At 37.2% G+C, this 27,233-nt stretch overlaps 1 protein-coding gene and 1 long non-coding RNA gene across 3 annotated transcripts in view; one reads left to right on the top strand and one right to left on the bottom strand.

The window, feature by feature from the left end:
* The window catches only part of LOC144317407 (uncharacterized), a 51,362-nt gene that overhangs the window by 8,530 nt on the left and 15,599 nt on the right, over nt 1–27,233 (top strand). The window lies entirely within an intron of this gene.
* Nucleotides 273–10,943, bottom strand: LOC144317405 (cytochrome P450 2K6-like). The gene is made up of 7 exons (XM_077903712.1): nt 10,667–10,943; nt 9,004–9,164; nt 7,279–7,452; nt 6,487–6,628; nt 5,928–6,112; nt 3,955–4,096; nt 273–667 (listed from the first exon to the last, which is right to left on the bottom strand). Exons 1-7 carry the CDS (start codon nt 10,779–10,781, stop codon nt 480–482), a joined length of 1,107 nt encoding a protein of 368 aa, XP_077759838.1. The 5' UTR covers nt 10,782–10,943; the 3' UTR covers nt 273–479.

Raw genomic sequence — 27,233 nt, 5'->3', positions numbered from 1 at the left:
TTGTTAACCACCCTTTTTTGATTATTCACAAAATGAAACTCATGTCTTACATGTCTTCTATATAGTGTGATCCTCACTTAAAAGTTGAATTTTCAAAAAAAAGATAAGTTGAATTTTTTTCATTGCAGTTTTGAAGATGTTCATGGGTGTGTTAGAACAAACCATTAAATAGTCATCCTGCCCAAACCAATTAAAACTACTGATTGGTGATACTCAGGTGCTTTGGAGGAAAAGGATAGTTTGGATTTGAAAGAAAGACCTTAGAGCAGGAGTGAAAGTTCTAGTTGTCACATGTTCTGTCTTAGAAAATGACAGTAGAGAGGCTTCCACTACACTGATTAGCCAAGTAACTCAGTCTGACCTGACTTGAGAACTCTCTGCAATGATGCGGCTGAAGTGCTTGAGCTGGCAAAATGCAGAAAAGGGGAGCTGGTGCTAAGGACCAAATCAAGAGCTGGGGCTGAGCTTGCAGTGCAGAGCTAGACCCGGAGCAGGGCACATATCTTGTGAGGCATTGGTCGAGTGGTGAAGCCAATGTCGGGAGTTAGGTCCAGGTCCAGATGGGAGACCCCAGGGGGTGGCTGGAAGGTGAACTTCTGCATGAGGCTGGTGAAGAACAAGAAAAGCTCCATCTTGGCCAGTGACTCACCAGCACACATCCGGCGACCTGGAGTGATGGATATGATGGACGGTTATAAGATGTGTGAACAGAAAAATCTAAAACGCAACCTGGACAAAGACGAAAGCTGTCCACATGGGATTTCTCCTATTTTAGAATGTGTGAATTGGTCACTTTAACCTCTTCTGAGTTCTGTGGGCTCTGCAGAAGCCCTAGAAATGCAAAAATTAAGTACATATGCTAACTATCCCTGTGAGCTCCCACAAGGGAAACAAGCAACAAACATTAGCATTTTAACCTGAAAAATGTTAGGACAGGTAAAACCAAGTGTGTCATGAGAACAGATAGTAAAGGTGCCCAATGTGATTTGAAGGGTCAGGGAGACCTCTTCCTTTGTATGAGAGCTTTCTATCTCAGCTCCTGTGTAAACGGTGAGAAGTCAGCCAGGCAAAATTGTGGCGAGATGTAGAAGGGGTCATGATGTATTTTGGGGCTAAAAAAACTTGATTCTGACCAGAACATGGATCATGAGTTAGGGAGTCCAAGACCTGAGGCCAGAGGATAAGTAGACACTAGGTTATGCTGAAGTATTTTAAGAACAGAGATTTGGTTAGTATTACTTTTAGAACATGACTTATTTGGGAAAATGTCAAGATTTTGAAAAATGGAGTCAGTTAAAATTGAGGAAATCTTCAGGACGCCTGGGTGGCTCAGTGGTTGAGCATCTGCCTTTGGCTCAGGGTGTGATCCTGGGTTCCCAGGATCTAGTCCCACATCAGACTCTCTGTGAGGAGCCTGCTCCTCCCTCTCCCTATGTCTCTGCCTCTCTCTAAAATCTTAAAGAAAATTGAGGAAGTCTTCTAGGTAAGTTTTTATTGACATAAGCGGGGACTTAATGTTTATATGTATTTCTTAAGATACACTGAATTGAGAATGGTGCATTTTTTTCTGGCTCAAATTTTTTTAAAGTTTTTTTTTTTTTAAGATTTTATTTGTTTATTCATGAGAGACCTAGAGAGAGAGGCAGAGACATAGGCAGAGGGAGAATCAGGTTCCATGCAGGGAGCCCGATGAGGAACCTGATCCCAGGACCTGAGCTAAAGGCAGATTCTCAACCACTGAGCCACCCAGGGGCCCCTCTGGCTCAAATTTAATGAGTTTTGTGGTTACACTGTAGAACAAAGATAATATATTTGATTGAGATATGGCATTATGAAAAGTTTCTGCTTCCAGTCCTGTAGAAGACCCAGACAGATCTTTTCATTCCTCTTTCCAGGGTCTGTAAATCCTAAGCCTGCTGCGTTGCTTTCCTGCCAATGAAATGTTGTAGACAGTCCAGTTAGATTTCTTTTGTTGTTGTTTGTTTATTTAATTTGGAAGATAACTCTCAAGTATACTGAGTCACAAAAGACTTCAAAGTTCAGAAAAGTATTTAAATGTGGTTATTTTTCAACTCATGGAAAGTAGCACTTTGGTTTATGTAGGACATCAGGGAAACAGATTAACTCCACAAATGGGGTGGTGGGGGACAGTTTTTCACTATGCCTAGTAGCAAGGCAGGATTTTTAGGAGTGAAAGGCAATGTCTACTACCTCTCTCTGTCTGAAAATATTTATTAAATAAAAGCTAACAATTCAATGTTTAATTTAGCTTGTCTTTGAGACTACTGCTCCCAAAGGGCTTACTGCCCAGTAGGTGAGCCCAACAAGGAAAGAGGTAAATATTATACAGATTCACAAGCTTCAATAGGGTGTTATGGGAGACCATGGAAGGAACACCTAATCTAGTTTTGGGGATTAGACCTTCCCACCTGCCCAGAATGTAATGTATGCTGGTAGTGTCATCTAAATGAACGATAAATAATGCAATTTAGGGTGAGAATTATCTAACCTATATTTAGGTTTATTTGGTTTAAGGTAAGAGTCTAGCTGCCTAGCAAGAGAAAGCACGAATCAGTTTAGTTTACTTTTATGGGTATCTTGATGAAAACATAGCAAATTATCTTATCTTTTAAAAAAATGCTCTATGCAGAATTAGGAGTGATCATGATCAAAGATCAAATAACCTCTCCAGAGAGCAAAATCTCTTTCTTAATGCAGCAAGTAAGAAGTGAGAAGAACTGGGGAAGAATGACTTCAACACAACTAAAGGAATGAAGACTTCACACTCAACACTGGTTTTATGATATTTTTTTTTCTTGTGATAGTTTTGTGGTGGTTATATTTTAAGAATATTTCCATTTGTTTATGATAAAAAAGAGTATCACTGCTTCTAGATTTCCTACAGCAGGAAACACACACACACACAGTATAGCTGGAGATTTTTAGAATTCCCGAGGTAAGCTTTGGTAAAATTGTTCGAAGATGGGCCACCGTACAAAAAATCTGGACTGTTTGCTGCTTGTCTCATTTCCTTTAACTCTGGTTCCAGATGCGATACTACATTTTTATTTCAAGTAGGAGTCATTAATACATGTACTGTTTTCTTGTATATCAACCTATGTGTGTGTTTGTGTGTAAAAATTAGGAGAATGCATTGTACTTTGTGTCTCTCTCTATCCCTTAGTTAGCGGTAGGTAAGGAAAGTCTATCCTTTGGGTGACTGCTGTTTACCTATCACTGAATGGGTACCTGGAGTGAATGCTAACCTACCGTTTGTGTAAGTAGAAAGGCACAACATAACAGACTGCTTATGGTACAGTTTTGCTAAGATGCTTTCCTAGGAATGGAGAATTCACTTTAGGTTCTCAGGAATCCATACAATTATAGAGTAAATCCATTTAGTTCCCTGGATTCCAAAATGTACTCTGGTGGAAAGCTCTTCTCTCTTCCCTATCTCTAAGCCCCCTCCCTCCCTACCCTACCCAAGAAATCCTAAGAAAAACACTGGCATTTGTATATATTAAAGCAAAGCTTTTTAGAGGTGCCTGGGTCACTTAGTTGGTTAGGGCACCAACTCTTGGTCCTCAGGGTCCTGAGTTAAAGCCTCGAGTTGGGTTTCACGCTGAGAGTGGAGCCTACTTAAAAAAATAAATAAGGCAAAGCTTTTCTGGTTACGGTGAAGGTGGCTGCTCATTGTCACCTGTTTAACTTTCTCCGCAAATTCCATAGCCTCAGCTGTAAGGAATCTTCAAGGTTTCCCTAAGAAAATGCCATTGCAGTGCCTAATGTCTTACAGCCAATTTACAGCCTGGGAGGAAAGGCCCCTTCCACTCTCACGTCTTTCTGACATTTAGTGCCACATGGAAACAATTACAAAACCCAAGCACAGTCCTCAGACAAGGCCCAATCTCTCTAGATTTTTCAAAGCACCTTTCTCAAAATAGGATATCTTACCCAGTGAAAAGGGCATAAACGCTTCTTTCTTGATAAACTTTCCAGTAGAACTGAGGAAATGGTTGGGATTAAATGTGTCTGGCTTTTCCCACTGTGTTTGGTCCCGAAGTACAGAGGTCAGCAAAGTGATGACCTCAGTGCCCTAGAAATAGAAGCGCTATTAATGACAGGCATTACATTCCTTCTGAAAAAAGTGGATCTTTAAAAATGTGTGAAGGTCTAGGTTGCTCATTTTCCAGAAACAGTATGTTCTTGAAGAATATGGAAGGAGAGGAAGTAGAGGGGCAGCAGGCAGGACTTGAGATTGAGTGTGGAACATGCACTTACTCAACCACATTTTTGTTCAGTACCTAAACTAAAAAAACACAAGCCTTGGACTCAGGACTGGAAATTGTTTCTTACTTAGTCATGTGTTTGCTATGTGATAATGGCATGTTTTTAGCTTTTGCTATATCCCAGTTTCTAAACTTATATGAAAGGAGTTAAATAATTCTTATGTGGTGACTTGTGAGCCTCAGAGGCAGTGATATGCAGGACAGAACCTGGTGCGGTTCCTGGCAGGTCTGAGGCTCAGGGAAGTTTTGCTCCTTTGCCTCCAGGGACTGTAAGAGTGGACAAGCTAGATCTCACAAGCCCATCAAATCCTCAAAAGTCAGCTACCCCCCTTCCACAGCTTGCTACATGCTCTGAGACAACTGAGGACATCAAGGAAAGGACCTCTAATTGTGATACAGGAAAGAGTATTCTGAAGACTAAAAATAAAATAAGAGTAGGAAGAAAAGACTGCCTCTCAGTTAAGGACAGTGTTTACTACTTCACCATAGTTAATCATAGCTTCCTGTCCAAGAAATCTTTGGAATACTATCATTGTGGTTAGCTGGCTTAGCACGTGAATCGGTATAGTTTTTGAATCATGAAAAGCAAACAACTGCTTTAAAGTGTTTTATTTTAAAATTACCTTTGTTGCTTTCTTTTTTATTTGTAAGTATATGTACCCGGACATTGTGGATTTTTCCTCCTCCTAAGAACTGTGCTAGATATTTCCATTGGAGCTCAGTGAAACCATGGGACCTAGCAGCCAGTAGCATGGTAGGCGTGTTAGACCCCTTGTACCTGTGAAGCTCTGATACAGTGCTCTACGTAGCTTGTAGCCAGATAGATAACTAGAACTAAAATCCTGCCATTATTACAGCTTCCTTGGTGGTTTCTTTTTCTTCTTTCTTTGGTTATATTTGTTTTCATGAGCTACTAATCTGATAAATTCAGTCCAACAGTGTGTTTCATGCATGCTGAGAAGAGAAACTCCAAACATGAATGTTGCCCCCTTGTTTGCAGGGTACGCACAGGGGGTAGCAAGTGATAGTGTGGGCAGGGGGTCCACATAACCAGTGGCCCCTGTGCATTCATGTAGAGATGGCTCAGAAGCAGTGACCAGACTAGACTTTAAGGAAAAGAATTAGTGCTGTGGGCAGACGCTGGTCCTCTGCCAATTCCCGCCTTCAGTATACTTTTAGCAAAGATCTATTCTTTCCACTGGCAAAGCAAAGAATGCATCTAGATGCTGTAAGGTTGAGAAGCAGAGGGCCTGAGCATGTTTCTGTGTGAGGAGGGAAGTGGGGCTGGAGGTGCTGCTGTCAGGGGCCCTGCGTGGAGTGAACCGCTTTCTAAATGGTGGCACCCCTTTCCGGGGATCTGGCGGTGATCTGGCCCCCCTACCTACCCATCTTGCTCTGTGAACCCCAATTTCCTCAACTACCACTTAAAAAATAATAATACCTTTTAAGGTTGCGCAGAGTAATTAGCACCTATTCTGTCTACACACAAACTGACACACTCAGTTCACCTTTATTGCCTGGTAGGAAGGGAGCAGGAGGCTGAGATCACCTTTGGCAGTTTATTGCAGTGCTTCTGTGATTTTTGAGCAGCTGACATTTTTTTCCCTCTTCCCTCACTTCCCCTTCTTAAACCCTTACCTTGGGGATATAGTAATTTTTAAACATAACGTTTGTGGTTGTTGCATGAGGTAAGCCCGTGGGCAGGATATTAGCAAATCTCTGTACTTCGTGAATGACAGCATCTGTGTATGGCATTTGAGTTCGATGTGTAATCCGAGGCTGAGCTGACCCCACAACTTTGGTGATCTCATCACAGACCTTTTCTGGATAAAATACAGAATGATTAGAGTGGGGGTAGGGTGGGGGATATTGGAACAATCTTCTCAATTTTCCTTCCATGTGAAAATGAAACCTAAGCGCTGAGTTCTGACTCATCTTTTCTCTGATCTGCTTCCACTCTTAGACCTCTATTCCTGAGGCTCCTCTGGGGACCTACATGGGGTGACACCTGCAGACCATCTCCAGAAGCTTGAAGAGCAAAATCTCCTTTCTTATGTCAAAAGGAAACTAAAGATGCACACTGTCCTTGAGGGTATAAATTAAAGGTATCCAGTGTGGCCATAGAATTCTGCTTTTTCCACCCAAGAGATTTCTGAGTCCTTCCTTCAGGCAATGCTCTGAATCTTAGGAGACCTACTCTGGACCTCAGGATATCGCATCATGAGCAGAAGTGCCCAGCACAGCGTGGTGGCTGTGGTCTCTGTACCAGCCGCAAAGAGGTTACTAACGAGTGCCACCAGATTTTCATCACTGAAATAGGTTGTAGATGTATCTTTCTCCTGAAAAGGAAAAAGGAATCATTAGTGATGAAATATTTTTATACTGGTCAGTCATGGCAAATAACCCAACATGAACTTAAAAAACTAAGCCTGGCATTCTTTCAACAGAGTGGATTTTTTTTTTTGTTATGAAGATGTGCAGAATTTTTGGGTAAAGTACATTCCAAGTGCTAATCATGATAAATAATTCTAACAATGGGAAAGGCTCTTTGACATTTGGAAATTAGTTGTTAACTGAGTGATTAGAATATGCCCAACATTGTTTCTTTTTTAAAAATTGCATTAAATCTTTGTGTTAGTTAATGAAACACATTTCCAATGGAATAAAAGGAATACTGTACTAATTCTAAAAGCTAACATTGGAGATCATCTATATGTCTGGTTTTTTTTTTTTTTTAAAGAGAGTGATGTGAAAAGCAGTAGAAAATACTCAAGAATGGAAAACGTAGTAAATACCATTCTTTGTACATATCTGCCATTATTAACTTAATTGAATCCAGTGATCTTTCTGCTTTGAAAGAAATATATTTCCTCAAGATGCTATTACTAAAAAAAAAAAAAAAAAAAAAAAAAAAAAAAAAAAAGATGCTATTACTTAAGCAAAATAATAAACAATAGGCTAAGGTAACCCCTGAGCAAAACACTATTACCTCCTGCTGTCTGACCAAAAAGGCATCAATGAAACTTCTTGGATCATTTTTGTCAAATTTATGCTGATGATCTAGGAAAGTCATCCTTATAAAAGCAAATAATTCATCTCTATTCCTGAGTACTGTCTTATGACTTTTTAGGAGGAACCCCAAAACTGGAAACATATTGAAAAGCTGAAAGAATAGAAAACAACATAGTTAAATATATATATGTAATGCCTGCAATCCTGGGAATGATACCATTATTTCTAGAAGCATTATAGAAATAATATCTCATTTAGACTTCCATTATTTTTAAAGATTTTATTTATCTATTCATGAAAGACACAGAGAGAGAAAGAGAGAGAGACAAAGGCAGAAGGAGAAGCAGGCTCCCTGCAGGGAGCCCGATGTGGGACTCAGTTGGTACTCCGGAACCACTCCCTGAGCAGAAGGCAGACACTCAACCACTGAGCCACCCAGGCATCCCTAACTAAAATCTTAAAAAAAAAAAAAAAACATTTAGTTAAAGATTGAACTATTTATTTACTTATTTTTAATTTATTTAAGTTCAAATAATTAACATAGTGTGCATTATTAGTTTCAGAGGTAGAGTTCAGCAATTCATTGGTCTTATATAATACCTAGTGCTCATTACATCATCTGCCCTCCTTAATGACCATCACACAGTTAATCCATCCTTCCACCCACTTCCCCTCCAGCCACCTTCAGTTTGTTTCCTGTTATTAAGAGTCTCTTATGGTTTGTCTCCTTCTCTGGTTTTGTCTTTAGTTTTCCCTCCCTTCCCCTATGCTCCTCTGTTTTGTTTCTTAAATTCCACATGAGTGAAATCATATGATAATTGTCATTCTCTGATTGAGTTAAAAATAAAATTAGACATAGTCACCTGTTCCAGTCTTCTCTCATACCTGTATTTAGAGTAAATCTGTACTTATTATCATAAGAGAACCCAAATTCGGGCAGCCCGGGTGGCTCAGGGGTTTAGCGCCGCCTTTGGCTCAGGGCGTGATCCTAGGGACCCGGGGTCGAGTCCCCACATCGGGCTCCCTGCATGGAGCCTGCTCCTCCCTCTGCCTGTGTCTCTACCTCTCTGTCTCTCTGTTTCTCATGAGTAAATAAATAAAATCTTAAAAAAAAAAAAAAAGAGAACCCAAATTAACAATAACTACCAATAACATTGTTAGTTGTCAGTTGTGCTATTGAAAATGGGAACTATTTGACAAGGCTCTTAGTCCCAACATTCTAGAAGATAGCAACTTTCTTGCTCATGAATATACAAAAACTGGATTGTAGCACTATTTTGAACTTCCATGAATCAGAATAAATGTTAGTTTTATTTAATACTTTTTCTAGTACTTGATAGTTCTTTAAATTCACTCTTCTAAGTGAATTCTACTGAGTATTTCTTATTCATTCATGGTTTACCCGATAGTCGATTCATAACTAGTGGTATAGGTAAAAAATGAATGGCCAAGATTGTAAAATTTACTGAACTCATATATTGCACTATTTATTGATATGATTCACAATCCATGCATCATAAGGTATTTGATGCAGTAATTTGTGATGGAAGAATTATCAGATGTGTTAGCCAACCAGGCTTGTAACATTTCTGTATTCAGAATATTCCAGAAAGCGTACATCTTTGAAATGGCAAATACTTTTTCATGGTCTCTTGAATAATACCCTAGAGGAAGTAAAATTGAATAGGGAAGATACAGTTACCGCAATCCTAGGACCTCCAATGAGCTTCACATTTTCACCAATCAAGGTTAAGAGTCTCAGGAATTGGGTGTCTTGGTAATCAAACCGTTTTCCGAGCAACACTGACACGATGACATTAGCAACAGAAGCATTCATTACTGTTTTGACCTCAAAGGGTTTTCCTACAAGAGAATTCATTAATCAGATTAGGAATGCTCACATAAACAGTATTAAACCAGTCCTGGAATGATTGGGACAGACTGTCAAGAAAAGACTTCATGGAGGATTATCGGTGACCATGCCTTTTAAGAAGAGGTGAGAGTAGATGGGCCTTGAAAAATATCCAGAATTTGATTAAAATACTGAAAGTATATGTTAGCAAAAATCTACATGTGTCTCATTTAGAGGAATTAAAATGTGCCAGGTGAGGGACATTTCCGTGTGTGTGTGTAGCAAATGTTAATGCATAACATCTGAGAAAATATCAACCCAGAAGGCTTCAATCAAATTCAAAAATTTAAAATAGGATATTTATATGATTAAGATGATTTTACTTGAAAGAACTTCATCCAGAGCCTCTTATTTTTAGCCTCTTCTGTTACTGGGACCTGTTTTCCTCAGCATCATTGAAAACTATTTAGATTATTAAATATGTATCAGTGGAAGTACACTTATTTTTGGTCACTGGAATGCTAAGACTTACTCTTAACATCAGCACCTATCTTAAATGTGGAGGCTGAAGACCTAGGGTAATTTCTATAGAGAATATATTTACTTCTTAATATATACATGTGAGGGTATGTGAGATGCTATGTTCACAAAGTCCTGAGAAATTGTTAGAAGCTTAACCATGGAGAAGGAATAGATGTTTTCCTATAGATACTCTCTCCAAAGTGCTGACAGGCTCTCTATGTATACAGGGACTGCTAATTTAGCACGTGGAGCCCTGACCCTTGTCTCTTTTCTGTATTCATCTCAGGCTTGTCTACCTTTGACCATTTTTCTTCATATTACTACCTGCATCAGTGAAGATAATATTCAAAGGAGCATATTTTTAGTAAGGAATGAACTCAGTTTATTAAAGAAATGAGAAAACTTTTATTTTTTTTATTTTTTTTTTGAGAAAACTTTTAACATGAAGATAATTAAATATTAAAATAACATGGAATTAACTCTCTATCATTTAAAGAGATCAGATACCATATCTATTATGGAAGAACTGTTCCAAATTAAAGGAGGCAAAAGAGATGTGACAACTGAATGTAATGCAAGCGCCAAGATTTTCTCCTGCTATTTAAGACATTAATGGCACAACAGCAAAATCTGGCAAACTAAGTTCTGTGGATTACTGAGTCAATACTAATTTCCTGAGTTTTGAAAAATGTACTTTGGGGATGGGAGAGAATGTTTTTGTTTATTTTTAAGAAATACATTGAGGTGTTTAGGAATAAAGGGAGAGCATGTCTCCAAAGTACTTTCAAACAGGTTAGAAAAAGAGAGAAAGAGAGATGGCAAATGTAAAATGTTGACATTTGGGGTATGTTACAGAAGAGTATGATTTGGGGAATTATTTGTAAATTCTTGGAATTTTCCTGTGAGACTGAAATTATGTGTAAATAATAAAATATAGCTTTTGGGTTCTTTCTCATGAAAAATAAGACATGGTTTAATTCATTCTACGCACCTCTGTGAGACTCAAAGCTCCATATGAGATGTTGGCATTCCTCTATAATGGTATCTTCTATGATCCGCTTGCCCATTCCAAAGTTCCGTAAGGTGGCCAAACTGAATCTTCTCATAGTTTTCCAGGTTTCACCATGAGAGAAAACAATTCCTTATAATGAGGAGAGTGTTTTACAATTATTTCCTCAAAGCTTTTATCATTTAATTTGCGAGGACAAATAAAAATTAAAAGAAGCTTTATCCTTCCTGTTGAAAATAAGAGACTCCCCTCTCAAAGCATTTACTTTAAAGACTTGTAAGTAATATATAATCATATCATATGTATGTATGACTTATACATAAGTCATTCTGACTTATTTCAGATAGGTCAGACTTATTTCAGGACTCATTTCAGTCCTTCTGAAAATTAGAATAGGTCTTTGGTCAGCTTTATGACCTAGCAATGTCTTTCTCAGGGACTTTGGGGCCACCTGTTTTTCAGAATACAGACATCAAGGAAGAAAGTGCCCCTTTCAGGGCAGCCCGGGGGGGGGGGTGGGGGGCAGCGGTTTAGCGCCTGCCTTTGGCCCAGGGCATGATCCTGGAGACCCCAGATCGAGTCCCTCATGGGGCTCCCTGCAGGGAGCCTGCTTCTCCCTCTGCCTGTGTCTCTGCCTCTCTCTCTCTGTGTATCTCATGAACAAATAAATAAAATTAAAAAAAAAAAAGATAATTTTAAAAAGAAAAAAGAAAAAAAGAAAGTGCCCATTTCTCCCAGATTCTGTGGGAGGGCCGAGCCTTACTTTGGTGAGTACCTTGCCCCAAGTTCAAAACTACCTCTTATCATAAAGATATAGGAATTCTATTATTCTTTTTTATCCAATTAACACAGATGGTCACTCCAATTACCGGGTGAATCAAGGATGCACTATGTATGACAAATGGTGCTGCCAAGCTCTCTTGGTTATTGAGGACTAGTTATTGTTTCTCTTAAGGACATTTTTGTAATGGGTTGTATCTGCTTGGTTATATAAAAGAGTGGCATTTCTTTATGTTTTTGCAATTTCTTAGTAGATTGTGATAGATATCACATTTTGGTTTGATGCTTATTCAATAACAAAATTATCTTCTTTTCTATTACCTTTGTGGAGAGGAGGATTTCTGGGCTGGGAGAAGATTTTGGTTTTAGTTCTATATCTCTGACAAATTTATTAAGCAATTCTTGAGTTTCTACTATATGCTTACATCATGTAGGTGTGGTTAATGGATAGATGAACGATAAAAACAAAGTCTCTTTTGCTAGGGAAGAATGTAGACTATAGACACAAGAGTACCCAAGAAAAAAGTTACAGTAAATAACTACCAAGAGGTGTAACCAAGCTTCCACATTAGTGCTATATGTACTAATTTCTAGGCACACATATTGTTGTAGCATATAGTAGGTGCTCCATAAATATTTATTGAATAAAGCAGCTAGATGAATTTGTGTGTGGCTACAGGAAATAATAATAATCAAACAAGGTTTAGAAGAGTTGGGACATATACTAACTTACAGAAAAATAAGGAGAGAGAAGGTTGCCAAAGTGGCCCACCTCTTTCCATGGTGGGATTTGTGGTAGTAGTGGCATTCTTCTTGTGTTTCAGTCCCTAGTCCCCGCCCTTCCTCCATTTGCATTTGAGGTACAAGAGACAGGGGAGGACTTTCTGAGTTTGACTGATAACCAGAAATAGGAAACTAGAATAAATAAGGCAACCAAGGTGTTGGAAACGGGGCAGCGCCATCCTTGTTAGTGTCAACATGAAATCCAGAACAAGATAGATGTCTCCTGCATGGTTGTGGCCACTTTGTGTGAGGTTAAGCCTTTCTTTCAAAGGAAGGTTTAGATTCTGCCCACATTCAGTTCTTATATTAATATAATATTATTTGTCTATGGATCCTGTGTGCATATAACTCTTTTACAACAAATATGTGACTCTTTGAACTATCTCATTTTTATATTTAAAAATTTATATTTGAGAACACAGTAGTAGAATATGAAGGGCCCACAGAAATCATTGTATCTTTCAGGGAATAGCAATAGCTCAGCCATGTAATTGTGGAGAACATTAATTTAGCATTATAAGGAATGGAACTTCTTTTAAATGCTGGGACTGAAGTTTGAAATATACTTAGGTTACATGGCAAAATAACTTATTAAGGTGAAATTATACTCCAAAATGGTTTAATGGTAACAAAAATATTAAATTGTTTTTCTGTTTATACAAAATTGGTTTAAAGAATGCCTGTACCAATTTGGGTGGATTACTAGACGGGTGTGGAGCAGAGAAGTAATCATTTTCTCTTTGAACAAAGAGTAGTTTTCCTCTGAGCAGTTAAGACACTTAAGAAAAAAGACTACTTGATTCCTAAAATGAATTGTTTGCTAAGGAAAAAAAATTGTTAGATTTAACATTGATACAAATTAAAACAATTTTGTGTATAATCATAAAATCAGTGAGTAATATATGAAGTATTGTGAAAAAGAACAGAGATGCCAGAGGCAATAGACAAAAAGTGTCCCAAATTTCTAGAAAGAATAAAAGTGTCCCAAATTTCTCCCAGGAGCTAAAGATAAGGGACTGAATGAACTGTTACTCCTCAATGCTAATTTTGTGAGATGTTAGTCGGAATTCTAAGAAAAAATATTCCAACACACACAAAATCACACATAATGGAATATTACTCAGCTATCAAAAAGAATGAAATCTTGCCATTTGCAACAACATCGATGGAGCTAGAGGATATTTTGCTAAGTGAAATAAGTCAGTCAAGGAAAGACGACTGCCATATGACTTCATTCATATGTGGAATTTAAGAACCAAAACAGATGAACATATGGAAAGGGAGGAAAAAGAAAAAAAAAAAAAAGAGAGAGAGAGGGGAAACAAACCACTAGAGGCTCCTAATAGTAGAAAACAAACTGAGGGTTGATGGAGGGAGGTGGGTGGGGGATGGGTTAAATGACTGATTGGAATTAAGGAGGACATTTGTTATGATGAGCACAGGGTGTTGTAGGTAAGTGATGAGTCACTAAATTCTACTCCTGGAACCAATATTGCACTATATGTTAACTAATAAATTTCATGTAAAAAATCTTCTAAGCACTAATAAGTGTGAAAACTGAATTAAATAAAATTAAACAGACTTTGATGTTTTCTCAGAGGTTTTAATATCCTAATAGGTATTCCCTGAGTCCAAGAGAGGCCTGTAATATGTAGTATTTCTCAAATTCACTTTACTGACACTGCTTTTTTTTTTGGATAGAACATTTACTAATATCTCAGAGAATAATGCTTTTGAGAAGGATAGTGTGAGAAATGCTTTTTTCAAAAAGTTGTTAAAGAATTAAAATGGCTTAGTAGTATTTATTAGACTGGTACTAAACTAGTTGTCTAGTAAATACTACTAGTTGACTAAAAATAATTAATATTAAGATGAAACTATTCCCATTTTTAGAGTAATTAACGTTAAAGGGTTGATGTAATAACTTAAAGAGTTATTATATTAGTAGAATGACATAAAAGTATAGCATTTGGATTTCCTCAGGGCATTTATCCAAGACACACATAAGCAAAATGCAACAATTTTATCTGATGAAAATATGGTTCAGTATTATTTATAACGCTATTGTTACTGTATTGTTTGATGGATCAAAGTCAATCATTAGACTGTGACCTCTTAAGCCGATGACCTCTGTTCTCTTTATATTCTCCTAGCACTGTACTTTTCACACAGTTGCTGGCTAATAATAATTTGTTTAACAGAATTAACATATACAATGAGAATAAAATCATAAATCATAAATTTTCTCCTAAGTAACTACTATTTGTGTAATGTATATTGATGAAGGAAAAATTAAATCATGAAAGGAATTATTAAAGATAATACAGTGCAATTGATTTAGCAATTTTGACCATAAGGATACATTTTAAGCTTAGAATTTATTACCTTTTCCTTCAAAAAGTCTTTCAAATATGGGCACTTGAGATCGTTCCCCAAATTGATCGCCATAATTGACAAGGGCATCTTTTACTGTCTCATATCCAGAGAGTACCACCACCTTCTTTGGACCCATTTGGATGCTGTAAATGGAGCCATATTTCTGGGAGAGCTTGGGTGTGTAATAAAAAGAGAAGCGATTAAAACATGGTAGTGTAATAAAAAACGAACTAGATCTTGATCTTAGATAATTTAATTCTGACAAACAAGTCAGTTTTGTATTCTTGTGAAATGACAATACTGGACTAAGGATGCTCCTTGGTTGCTACATTTGTTTAAGCCATAATTATTATGATCATCTACTGATTGTCCTCATGCTCCATTTTGATTTAAAAGTTGTAGTGCTCTGACATCATGGAATTGATTCATAGTATCTCTCTCTTATATCTTTGTTTGGTCTCAGAAAATGCCCATGTAGGACTCTAAGAAGACAAAAACACTTCTTGACTACCACCCTGAGTACCTAACCATCATATTCATGCTCTATCCTTTGTGGGATACTATGACCATAGTAGGTCCAAGTTAGTTCCCCACTACTGTGTGACACTTCTTACTACAAAATAACATTCAATTTTCTCTGATAATTAAAAATAAACAAGATGATCATTTATTGCCTCCTAAATATGTTGCCAGTATATCTTTTTAATGTACATTACAAGTCAGAAAAGTAGATATTATCATCATTTCCATCATATAGGCAAGACCAACTGTGGCTTCAAGAAGTCACAGAATAAATAGCAATACTCAAAAAAGAATATACATGTAGACTCGTTGGCTGCATAGCTTGTGGTCTTTATCCAACTAAGGTTTAGGTAAAGAATGAGAAAGAAACTTTTAATATTTCTTTCTTTAGGAAACTGAACTTTGGAAAATAACATTAGGATTGCAACCCTCATGAACTGTTGGTAGGAATGTAAATTGGTGCAGTCACTATAGAAACCAGTGGTTCGGGAATCCCTGGGTGGCTCAGCGGTTTAGCACCACCTTCGGCCCAGGGTGTGATCTTGGAGCCCTGGGATCGAGTCCCACGTCAGGCTCCCTGCATGGAGCCTGCTTCTCCCTCTGCCTGTGTCTCTGCCTCTCTCTCTCTCTCTCTCTCTGTCTTTCATGAATAAATAAATAAAATCTTAAAAAAAAAAAAAAAGAAACCAGTGGTTCCTCAAAAAATTAAAATTAGAAATACCATATGATCCAGTAATTCCATTACCTGGTATTTACCCAAAGGAATAAAACACTACTTTGAAGGTATATGCACCCCTATGTTTATTGCAGCATTATACAATAACCAAAATATAGAAGCAACCCAAGTGTCCACCAACAGACAAATGGATAAGGAAGATATTACACACACAAACACACACACACACACACACACAAGAATGAATTCTTGCCATTTGCAATGACATGGCTGGACCTAGAGGGTATTATGTTAGGTGAAAAAAATTAGACTGAGAAAGACAAAACCTTATGATTTCACTTGTATGTGAAATTTAAAAAACAAAACAAATGAGGAAAGGGGCAAAAAAAAAAAAAAAACAACAAAACTAAATTCTTATACAAATCCCATAGCTAATTAATAACAGGTAGTTCTAGGTCTCAATTTGCTAGGGCCATACTCTTGATTGTGCCTTTTGTACACATTGTTTTGAATAAAAATAAACATTTTCTAGAGTAAGACTATAATCATAATTCAGTTCCTTCATAGTGAAATATGTAAGATATGGAATACAGATACAGAGTATGGAATATGTAGACCGAAGTGGTTGAAATAAAGGATATAAATCATAAATATTTCTGGATAAAAATATCACTTAATAATAAATAGAAATATATTTACTAATATTTTTATATATCCAATTTGAAAAGATACAAAAAATTAAATTTACAACAGCTCAGTTAACTTTGAATTCTAGCTAGTTACTTCATTGCACATCTATGACCCAGTTGTAAATATGTGCATGCTAACACACCTATAAAGGGTAAGAATAATGTGAAAATTATAAATATGAAATGAACATTTATTTATTTTTTACCTCCAGCATAGTTTGATATGGCCTCTTCAGATTGAGAATATGCAGATTTCCAATAATTGGCAAAGGTCTGGGTCCTGGAGGAAAATGTTGCTTGGAAGCCTTAGTCATGAAGATTTTTATATTTAAAAGAAAAATAAGAAGCAGGCTCAGAATTGGAAGTATGATAGAAGAGTCAAACCCACTCATTATCTCTACGTAGACGTAATTATTAAGGTAATAGAAATCTCTGCAATTGCAACCAAGCAGAATCAGCAACTTCCAAAGCAAATCAAAAACATGGAGGCATTGCTCATAATATTTGCCCTATCTTATAGTCAACCATCTATTTTATAATTAAAGTGAGTTCAGCCCTACATGATATGCTTGCCTTATCTCAGCTCCTCCTCCCTTCTCTCTTTTCACTTCTCAGTTCAATCTGTTTTATCCAATAAAACCTGGGCAAAGGATTTCCTCTTCATGTAAAACAAGAATTTGTCTTTGAAATTTCAGAGAAACACAGTATGTTTAATCCTTGATGTGAAATCTACACTTTCACAGTAAAAAAAGCTGTATTGTTTGCTAAGATACCCCATGATCTGTGTGTGGCTGCTCAAATGACAGTGTCACACCAAGAATTTCAAGATTCCTATACAATGGTAAGTTCTTAAAAGAGTTTCATAGGAGTCCCAATGCCAATGGAAAGAGCATTGGTTTTTAACTTGAGGTCTGTGTGCATATCCTAGCAAGTTACTGATCCTCTTTGAGCCTTAGTTGCATTTTAAATTGAGAGAAATACATAAATTATTCATTTGTTACAATGAGTTAAAAATGGATACATATACAGCTCTTAACAAAGACTTAAAATTCTTCATTTTTTCCCTCTTTCACTCCTGAAAAGTTTTCTCATTTGTTTATGTCTATATTCTTTTCTGTATTTTTTTTATAGTGCTGTCATCAAATTTTCCATCTTTCTGTGCTACTGACTTTTGCATCTGATATATAGCCCATTCTAGTCAATTTGCTCAAGAAAGAAATACGTATCTTTCCTTTTTTGTGCTAGAATGACTGTGAATAAGGAACTAGTTTAATAGATTAAATTGAACAGTTTTTAAATATATTGCCTTCTTGATAACAGTATTTCCTCAAGTTTCCTACAAGTTGCCATCATGTTTCATATTTACTTTTTTAGTTTATCATTTGTTGTACTCAAGGAATATAAATTTCTTGAAATCAAGGACTCTATTTCCCCCCATTGTGGGATCTCCAATGTTTAGAACAGTGCCTGGCACTTAACAAGTTTAAATTAGTGAATAAATCAGGGTGCAAATAAGTGATTGAAGTCCTCCAAATATTTTATTTCTGGAGAGTCATTCCTAGTAACTTGGAATTTGGGGAACAGAGTGACTATATGTACCAAATCCTGTGATTTTGTAGATACGTAAACAAACCAAGAGAGTTCAGATTCAGCAGGGGTCATGAAGCTTCTTCCCAACAGAGCCACAAGTAGGACTTAAATCTGCTTCTTTGCAATGCTCTTTATACCACATGGCTTAATCCCATGATACTAAATGTTCTGTATACAACGACGTGACTTCTCTGCTTGGCATGGCTATGGGTTGCTGGAACACAATACCAATTAGCCCTGTCTGGCAGGCAGTAATGAAAACCTTCTTCAACTATGTCTTGAACTTGTGTATAATCTAAAAGGGGCAATTATAGGCACAAAATGAAGGGCAGTATTACTTTGCATGGAAAGTAACTGTTAGTATCAAAGCCACCTGTTCAATGGCATCCATGCTTAACAGTGTTACTGTCAAATAGGGTCTTTTTCTAAAACAAAGAGTAAAGGGAGAGACAAAAAGTCCAATCAGACCAAACAGGGTGTGTCAATAATTAAAACGTAGTGGATTGTTTTAAGTTGCTATACAATAATAGGCAATACAGTATATAATAATAGATCCCAGTGTTGTTATTATTATTCCAGTATTTCAAATTAGGAAATTGAAGCTTTAAGAAGTGATCTGGGGTGCCCGGGTGGCTCAGTTTGTTGAGCGTCCAACTCTTGGTTTTGGCTCAGGTCGTGATCTTGAGGTCATGAGATCCAGCCCTGCATCAGGCTCCACACTCAGTGGGGAATATGCCCGAGATTCTCTCTCTCCCTCTCCCTCTGCCACTTTTTCTAATTGTGCTCTCTCTCTCAGATAAATACATAAATCTTAAAAAACAAACAAAAAGTTAAGTGATCTGCCTGAGGTCCCATAGTTAATAAGTAAGAGAATTCGTTTTGCTGATTCCAAAGCTCTTATTTCAGGAGAAAGAGTGTATAGGTTATTACCATGCTTTTATAATGATGTGGAACTGAGGGTCATTCCTTAAGGAAGATAATTTTGATAACATGCAATATAAGTGTTTATTATTATTCCTATTATTGTTATTACTAAGAGTTTACATGTACCCCAATATTATATTATGGTATTTAATTTCTGGGTCTAAGGAGGGTCTGAAGCACATTATACAGCTCTTGATGCATAATGCATGGCATAATGAAAAAAAAAAGTGTGACCGTCAACACCAGCATATATAAATTTGGATTCAGATTCTGCTTTTTATTCTGTTGCTTGTGCCAAGCTACTTACACTCTATGATTCAATATGAAGTATTGTTAATATAAAGGATTTATCAAAATTAAAATAAATAGATGAAAATAAATAAATAAAATAAATGTATGAAAACAATCTGATTTATTGGCCAGTTATCTACCAAACATGATTGAGCATGTTTTCTACATTTATATAGGGCACTGGATTACCAAAATTCCTAATTAAAAGATGAGGGCCATTTCACACCCAAAATTTGTTTCATTCTAGTGAGTTGTAAATGAAAATTATACTGTAAATAGTTGATTCTTTATAAAATGTACATTATTATTAATCTGCACACTTGCCTCTCTCACTATATCCAAGATGATAAGCATGATCACCTTAATATTTCATTTAGGAAGTCACTTCTGTGGACCCTCCTATAGGACACCAAAATATCAAACATCTGCAGGATTGTTTCTTGGGAATCAAACAAAATTAGAATTTAGGCTATCTGGTAATCTGTAAATTTGGCGAAAATATAACAGTTTATTCATGAGGGTGGCCACCTGCTCAATGAATTAGGACCCTTGAATATATTTGATTAGTTTTGACAAAATCCCTAGATGAATAAAGTATAGTTTCATATCCTCCCCTGCCTCATGGGAGGCATCTCAAGATTTACAACAAATAGCTTAAAGATTATTGGTGGAAACAAATGCTGGTAAAGCCTGAAAACAGATAAATTTTCACCAACTGTCTATAATTACAGTCAATAATTATAAACTAATGTCTCAGTTTATTTTATTTACTTATTTATTTTATTTATTTAATTTTTAAATATTATTTATTTATTCATGAGAAACACAGAGAGAGAGGCAGAGACATAGGCAGAGGGAGAAGCAGGCTCCCTGCAGTGAACCTGGTGTGGGACCAGATCCCTGGACCTCGGGATCGTGACCTGAGCCAAAGGCAGATACTCAACCACTGAGCCACCCATTTGCTCCTAATCTCTCCATTTAAAATGTGAACCAAAAATACAAAAACTTCCAGAAATAGGCCATCTCAGTAAAACTTAAGGTTTTTAATCAAATCAATCTAAATAGCATTATTTACCACTTTAAGTGATTTTGGAATGAATAAGGTATAAACATACCCAAAATATTGTTTTCAGTGCCTCAGAGTTGGGCTAGGCTGACGGGGCTTTTCCTCAGGAAGAGAGTTTCCCTGAGACTTCCAGGTTGTGAAAGGGTGAGATGGAGTCAGGCAGGGGTACCATTTTGCTAACGACTGCATAGTGACTCAAAAAGGATTGCCTCCTAATGCAGTAAAAGAGAAAAAAGGAAGAAAAATAAGGTAAAAAATGAGGAAAGAAACAAAAGAAAGAAAAAAATTGAAGGGGGATGAGAGCAGGGCATGATGGCATAGTAGCTCAGAGAATATTCTTCTACCTGAGGCCAGCCTATTCTCAGGAGGGGTTGTATGCTGGCTCCAGCTGGAGCTAAGAGAGAAGCTTAACCAAGTTTGACTAACAAGCATTTTGTTCTGATTGATCAGTGGGATAAATAGCTGAGGTTATAATTTAATGAGGCAAATATAGGATTTTGGAGGGTCTGTATTTGGCTTTGTCATAGGTAAACAAGGAGATTTTGTAAGTCTTATCGAGTCTTATGGGGAAGGGTGGTTTTTTTTCCAGTAAGCTCTTTCATTTTCTGGAGCATAAAGGGTAAGGACCCTTTAACATTCACTATTCCTAGAGCATAGAGCTCAGATAAAATTCCACATTATCAATTCCCTGTTATCTAATGTTTGACATGTTATTGAAAAACTTTAAAACCAGAAAAAGGAATTAGTCAATAAAGATCCACATGTATGCACTTATTTACCAAACTTCTGTTGTAAGGCCAAGACCTTTTTTGGGGGCGGGCGGGGCAGTCTGCAGATTGAAATTTCTAATCTATTTTCTGGCATAAACTACACAAAACTTAGTTGTCTAGGATATTCAGCTTCAGGTTCTTTAAATAACATAAAGATGCTTGACAAGCAATCTAAATAATTGAGTCTTTCTAGATTTTTGTGTTGTTTATTTTCCAGTCTGTATTGTCTTATTTATACCTAATACAAAATCTGTTTTTGCTGTCATTGTTTTAGTAACTTGTCTTTATAGTCTTTCTAATATATCCAAGATAGAAGTTAACATTTTGACTATGAGCATTGAATTTGGGAAAGGTTCCATATAGACAAGTTACTAAAATTGCATCATTCAAAGAAGTATTAAGTAAACTGATAACATACAATTGTTTGAGATCTTTGCTGTAAGCTTCTGGGAGGTAATCTCTAAGCCCTTGGAATGTCCTTCCTGATAGGAGTGTATTCATTTACCTGGGGACCTTGGGCCACCCAAACAGTCTCTGCTAACTATGATTTACAGTGTGGTCTTGGGCCATATGGTAACAGCTCAATCTCTGGAAGGGTAGAGACTAAGATAAGCCATGTGGTGGTCAGTCATGTCTGTGTGACCAAGCACAAACAAAAACTCTAGAAATCAAGGTTTGGTGATCTTCCTGCTTGGCAGTACCAGGAATGTTCACTTAACTCCACTGAGAGAGGACAACTGGAACCTTATGTCTGGAACTTTCCTGGACTTGCCCTGTGTGATTCTTTTCTAGCCCTATGTTATAGTAAACAGCAACTGTAGGGATCCCTGGGTGGCGCAGCGGTTTGGCGCCTGCCTTTGGCCCAGGGCACGATCCTGGAGACCCAGGATCGAATCCCACGTCAGGCTCCCGGTGCATGGAGCCTGCTTCTCCCTCTGCCTGTGTCTCTGCCTCTCTCTCTCTGTGTCTATCATGAATAAATAAATAAAATATTAAAAAAAAAAAAAAAGAAAAAACAGCAACTGTGAGCATAAATGCTTTTTCTGGAATTCTGACTTTTTTTTTTTTTTTTTTAATTCTGACTCTTTTTAACAAATTATTGAACCTGAGGGTATTCTTGAGGACTCCCAAACTTTGTACTTTTTAGTAAATTCAATGTAGAAATTACCACTCACATTAAGTTCACTCAAACATGAGTGAATATTGAATTAGTTGTTTTAGAAAGGCTTCATATTGGCAAGTTGCTAAAACTGGATCAAACAATTATAAAGTAGGTTGGTAACATATAATCGTTTGAGAAATATGGTTATAGTAACAGACTAGACAGCTTGTTTAATTCCATGAGTTGAGTAACAGATACCAGTAAAAGAGAACTTCTATTGTATATTGATTAAGAAACTGAAGAGAAGGCCATTGTACCTGAGTCCACTCCCTTTATTTTTTTTATTTTATTTTTATTTTTTTTTTATTTATTTATGATAGTCACACAGAAAGAGAGACAGAGAGAGAGGCAGAGACACAGGCAGACGGAGAAGCAGGTTCCATGCACCGGGAGCCTGACGTGGGATTCGATCCTGGGTCTCCAGGATCATGCCCTGGGCCAAAGGCAGGCGCCAAACCACTGCGCCACCCAGGGATCCCTCCACTCCCTTTAGAGACATGAATTTTAAGCCAATCATTATATGTACTATGATAATATCTAAAAGGGATTTTGTACTGAGGAAATTTTGAAGGTATCAAAAGGGCTTGCTGAGGATGATTGAAATATTTACAATTTGCCTGACATACTTATGGCCAATAAACTCAAAAAAGGATATTGTGGAATCTGATATAAATTCTCATTTCTAGCTCAATAAAGAATTGGTGATAATTATTAGAAAGTGCCTCTAAGAGAATAGTTTTGAACTGAAGTAGATTCTTCTTAGATCAGATCCTAGAGATACTTCTGTGGCTCCTAATTGTTTGATCTTACCCATATTCATATTTTTCTTTAAGGTACTTTGCCTTAGATTTTTAATTTTCCCCCATGAATTTATTCAAAGAATAAGTGGAGAGGTTTTCATCAATTGGTTTATATATATTTTGGCTTCCTATGTTATTAACTGAGTGCTGGCTACTTGTTCTGTTGGTGAAGATTGGAAGTGATAGCATCATAGTGCAGCTCACTGCTTGTGTGATCTGGACTCTCTTCCCTTACATTCCCTTCCCAACAGCGTTTTCTCTGTAAGAGAAGTGTGTTCCATGTCATCATCGAAGGCTTGTAAAACTCATGTTGGACTAAAAAGTCACTTTATGTTTGAAATCAAGGATAAAATAAAATGTCTTTAATGCATAGCAAACTAAACATCCATCACATATTGAAGCAGCAGCTTATAAAGTGATATTTTTCAATCACTTCATGCTCCATTTTGCTTCATTTTAGAAATTTGGAAGAAGAATGACTGATAATTTAACCTCACTCAATGTAGATGTAATCCCTGGCTCCTTCTATACTTTTCTAAAATGGAATAGAGTTGGGGTGCCTGGATGGCTCAGTCAGTTAAGTGTCTGCCTTTGGCTTAGGTCATGATCTCAGGTTCCTGGGATCGTCCCACGTAGGGTTCTCTACTCAGTGGAGAGGATGCTTCTCTTTCTCCCTCTACCCCTTCCTGATGCTCGTGCTCTCTCTCTCTCTCTCAAATAAATAAAACCTTACAATCAATAAACAAACAAACAAATAAATAAATAAAATGAAATAGAGCCAATCCCATAATACAAGCCCAAAAGACAGTTATTGCAAGGTGATGTGTCACTATTTTTTATTCATCTGACAAAAATTCCAACTCTTTTTCTTCCTCTTTCCCTTTCTATTTCTTCTTTTAATGAACAATTCAGTTCTACAGGTATAAGTGGGACTGAACAAGGCAGTTGTTCAACCTTGTGGTAAGGGTGACTCAGTGGCTCAGACAGGTACACGTTGTTGGAGCCTGAACAATGTAAGAATGGTGTCCATGTAAGAAACTGCTCATGGCAGAGAATAAGAGTCAAGAAGAGTGAAGAGAGTGACCACATGGAAAAGTGGTTCAGTGGGTTGTCATAACCTAACAGAGGATAATAAGCTGATGTCTACACAGGAAGAACCCTGATGATGAAGTGTGGGTGGTGAGGAGACCATCTGCATGGAGGATGAGGTAGTGGTAGTGATGAGACATGTGTTACATACTGGGGCTTGATAAATTAAGCGCTCAAATTAAGGATAAAAAGAGTTAGGTATATCACTGGGCCTCCCAAAATAGAAGACAAGAAAATTATAATGAATCTTGGACTGTTGGGTTGGAATTAGAGATGTTTGTGTGGATTTACAGTTTTGAATAGAGTCAGTTCTGCTGTAAGGTGACATACATATTCCTAAAAACTATCATGTCATACAAAATCAGACAATAAAAAAAACAGGGCTGATGAAAGAAATAAGGTTGGAGCAAACACTTCATCAGTGACACATTTAAAAAAAAGTTTGGAACATAGTAAAAATGATAGCACAGTTAACATGTTAAATGAGTAAGAAATACATAAATACTATATACTAAATATAGCATTTTACGTTTAGAAGGACCAGAAATTTGCTTGTGGAAGTAAGTATCAGAAGGATTGCAGCTTTGGAGTCATTGTGAAGTGATGGAAAAGAGAATTATTTGAAATCAGACAGATGGCACATAAAGTGAGTTGGAGTAGATGGTAGATGTTGGGTGTGTATGTGTGAGTGTGTGCATGCGCATGTTTTACATAAGGCAAGGAAAGCTTGGTTCAACTGGGTGTAGTTTTCTGTGTTCATCTTGTGTTTCTTGCAGAGGAAATCATGCCTAAGTAAACATGAAAGTTGCACTATGTTCAAAGTGTTCCTTAATATTTCAGTTGTATTGGAACAAAATCACATTATGAAGCAAATGTTAAAGCAGAACTCATTGTATATATATTGAAATATTTATAGATGCAAATACACACACATAACTTATCTAGATATTCTCTATCTCCAACCACTCAGAGAACCATGGAGAGGCAACATCGCAATAGCAATGAGCACACCTAGATCTCAGAATCTAAATACAAGTTTTCCTCAACTTACACTGGGATCACATCCCAATAAACCCATTGCAAATTGAAAATGTTATAAGTAAAAAAATGAACATAATACACCTAATGTACTGAACATCACAGCTTAGCCTAGTCTACCTTACATGTGCTCGAAGCATAGTAGCCTATAGTTGGGCACGATCATCTAACACACAGCCTATTTATAGTAAAGTGTAGACCATCTCATGTAATTTATTGAATACTGTATCAAAAGTGGAAAACAGAATGATTGTATGGGGACATAGTGATTGTAAGTGCACTGGTGGTTCACCCTTACAGTCGCATGTCTGATTGGGAGCTGCACTGCCACAACCCAGCATCAGGAGAGGTGATCACACTAGATATCATTAGCTCCAGAAAGATCTTAGTTCCAAATTCAAAGTATGGTTTCTTATGAATGTATATTACTTTTGCACCATTGTAAGATTGAAAAGTTATAAGTCAAACTATCATAAGATCGTAAGTCGAGGACTGTCTGTACCACTAGAAGAAACCAGGACCTGGAAAAAAGACAGATTCCAGAGCTGGAACAAGGAAAGTATAAGATAAGCATGTGTCAGAAAGACATAGGAAACCAGCCTCAAGAGTTTCCCACTGGCCAAATCTGGGACAATTTTATTATTATAATAAATAATGACCATACTGTAAAGACTTGAATAAAATAAGAATTCATTAGTCTCTTTTGATATAAATCAGTAAATAAAAAATTAGAAGATTGAGGAAGAATGAAACATTTACATTGGGACATGGGATGTTTCCCATTGCTTTCCAACAAAACAAGATTAATTACAAAAGTAAAAACAAGAAACTTTAAAGTGGAGAAATAGGCACCATCTTCATCAATAATCACAATGATCTTAGTAATGGAGCAAGTTCAAAAACAAGTTCTAGGGGCAGCCTGGATGGCTCAGCGGTTTAGCGCTGCCTTCAGCCCAGGGCCTGATCCTGGAGACCTGTGATGGAGTCTGGCTTCGGGCTCCCTGCATGGAGCCTGCTTCTCCTGCTGCCTGCGTCTCTGCCTCTCTCTTCTCTGTGTGTCTCTCATGAATAAATAAATAAAATCTTTAAAAACAAAACAAAACAAAAAAACAAAAACAAATTCTACCTGGTAGGCTACAACGAGAAGCATGTAGTTTCACTTTTGCGATATTGCTGTACATTTTATAACTTGAGTCTAACCATTAGGAAACATCAGGCAAACCCAAATGGGGGACATTCTACAAAAAAACTGGCCTATCATTTTCAAAAGGGTCAAGGTCATGAAAGTCAAAGACAGACTGAGGAACCATTAAAGATGAAGGACTAGAGAGAAATTTACAACAGTAAATGCAAAATGTGATATTGAACTGGATCTTTTACTACAAACGACATCATTAAGACATTTCGTGAAGCTTGAATGAGGAGCTCAGGATTTGATAGTTGCTTTGGACTGCATTGTGCACCCTCTCCACACACACCAGATTTACATGTTGAAGCCCTAGCCCCCAGTGTGACTCTATTTGGAGATAGAGCTTCTAGAGATCATAAGGGCAGGATCCTAATCTGATAAGATTGGTGGTCCTATAAGAAGAGAAAGAGATCTTCCTCTCCCTCTACTTGTACCTTTCGTCTCCTCAAGCCCTTCCCCGCCATCCCAACTCACACCTAGAAAGGGCCATATGAGGACACAGAGAGAAGGCAGCTATCTACAAGCCAGGAGAGAGTGCTCACCAGGAACCAATATGCTGACATTTTGGTCTTGGACTTTCCTGCCTCTGGAACTGTCAGAATATAAACTTCTGCTGTTTTGTTTGCTTGTTTTTTTGTTTTTTTTTTTAAGATTATTTATTTATTTATTTGAGAGAGAGAGAGGCAGAGACACAGGCAGAGGGAGAAGCAGACTCCTTGCAGGGAGCCGGATCTGGGACTTGATCCTGGAACTCCAGGATTTTGCCTTGGGCCAAAGGCAGACACTCAACCATTAAGCCACCCA

The sequence above is a fragment of the Canis aureus genome, chromosome 7 (assembly GCF_053574225.1).
Source record: "Canis aureus isolate CA01 chromosome 7, VMU_Caureus_v.1.0, whole genome shotgun sequence".
Taxonomy (NCBI): Eukaryota; Metazoa; Chordata; class Mammalia; order Carnivora; family Canidae; genus Canis; species Canis aureus.
Note: the sequence above shows the minus strand (reverse complement) of the source record. Positions and strands in the feature narration are given on the sequence as shown.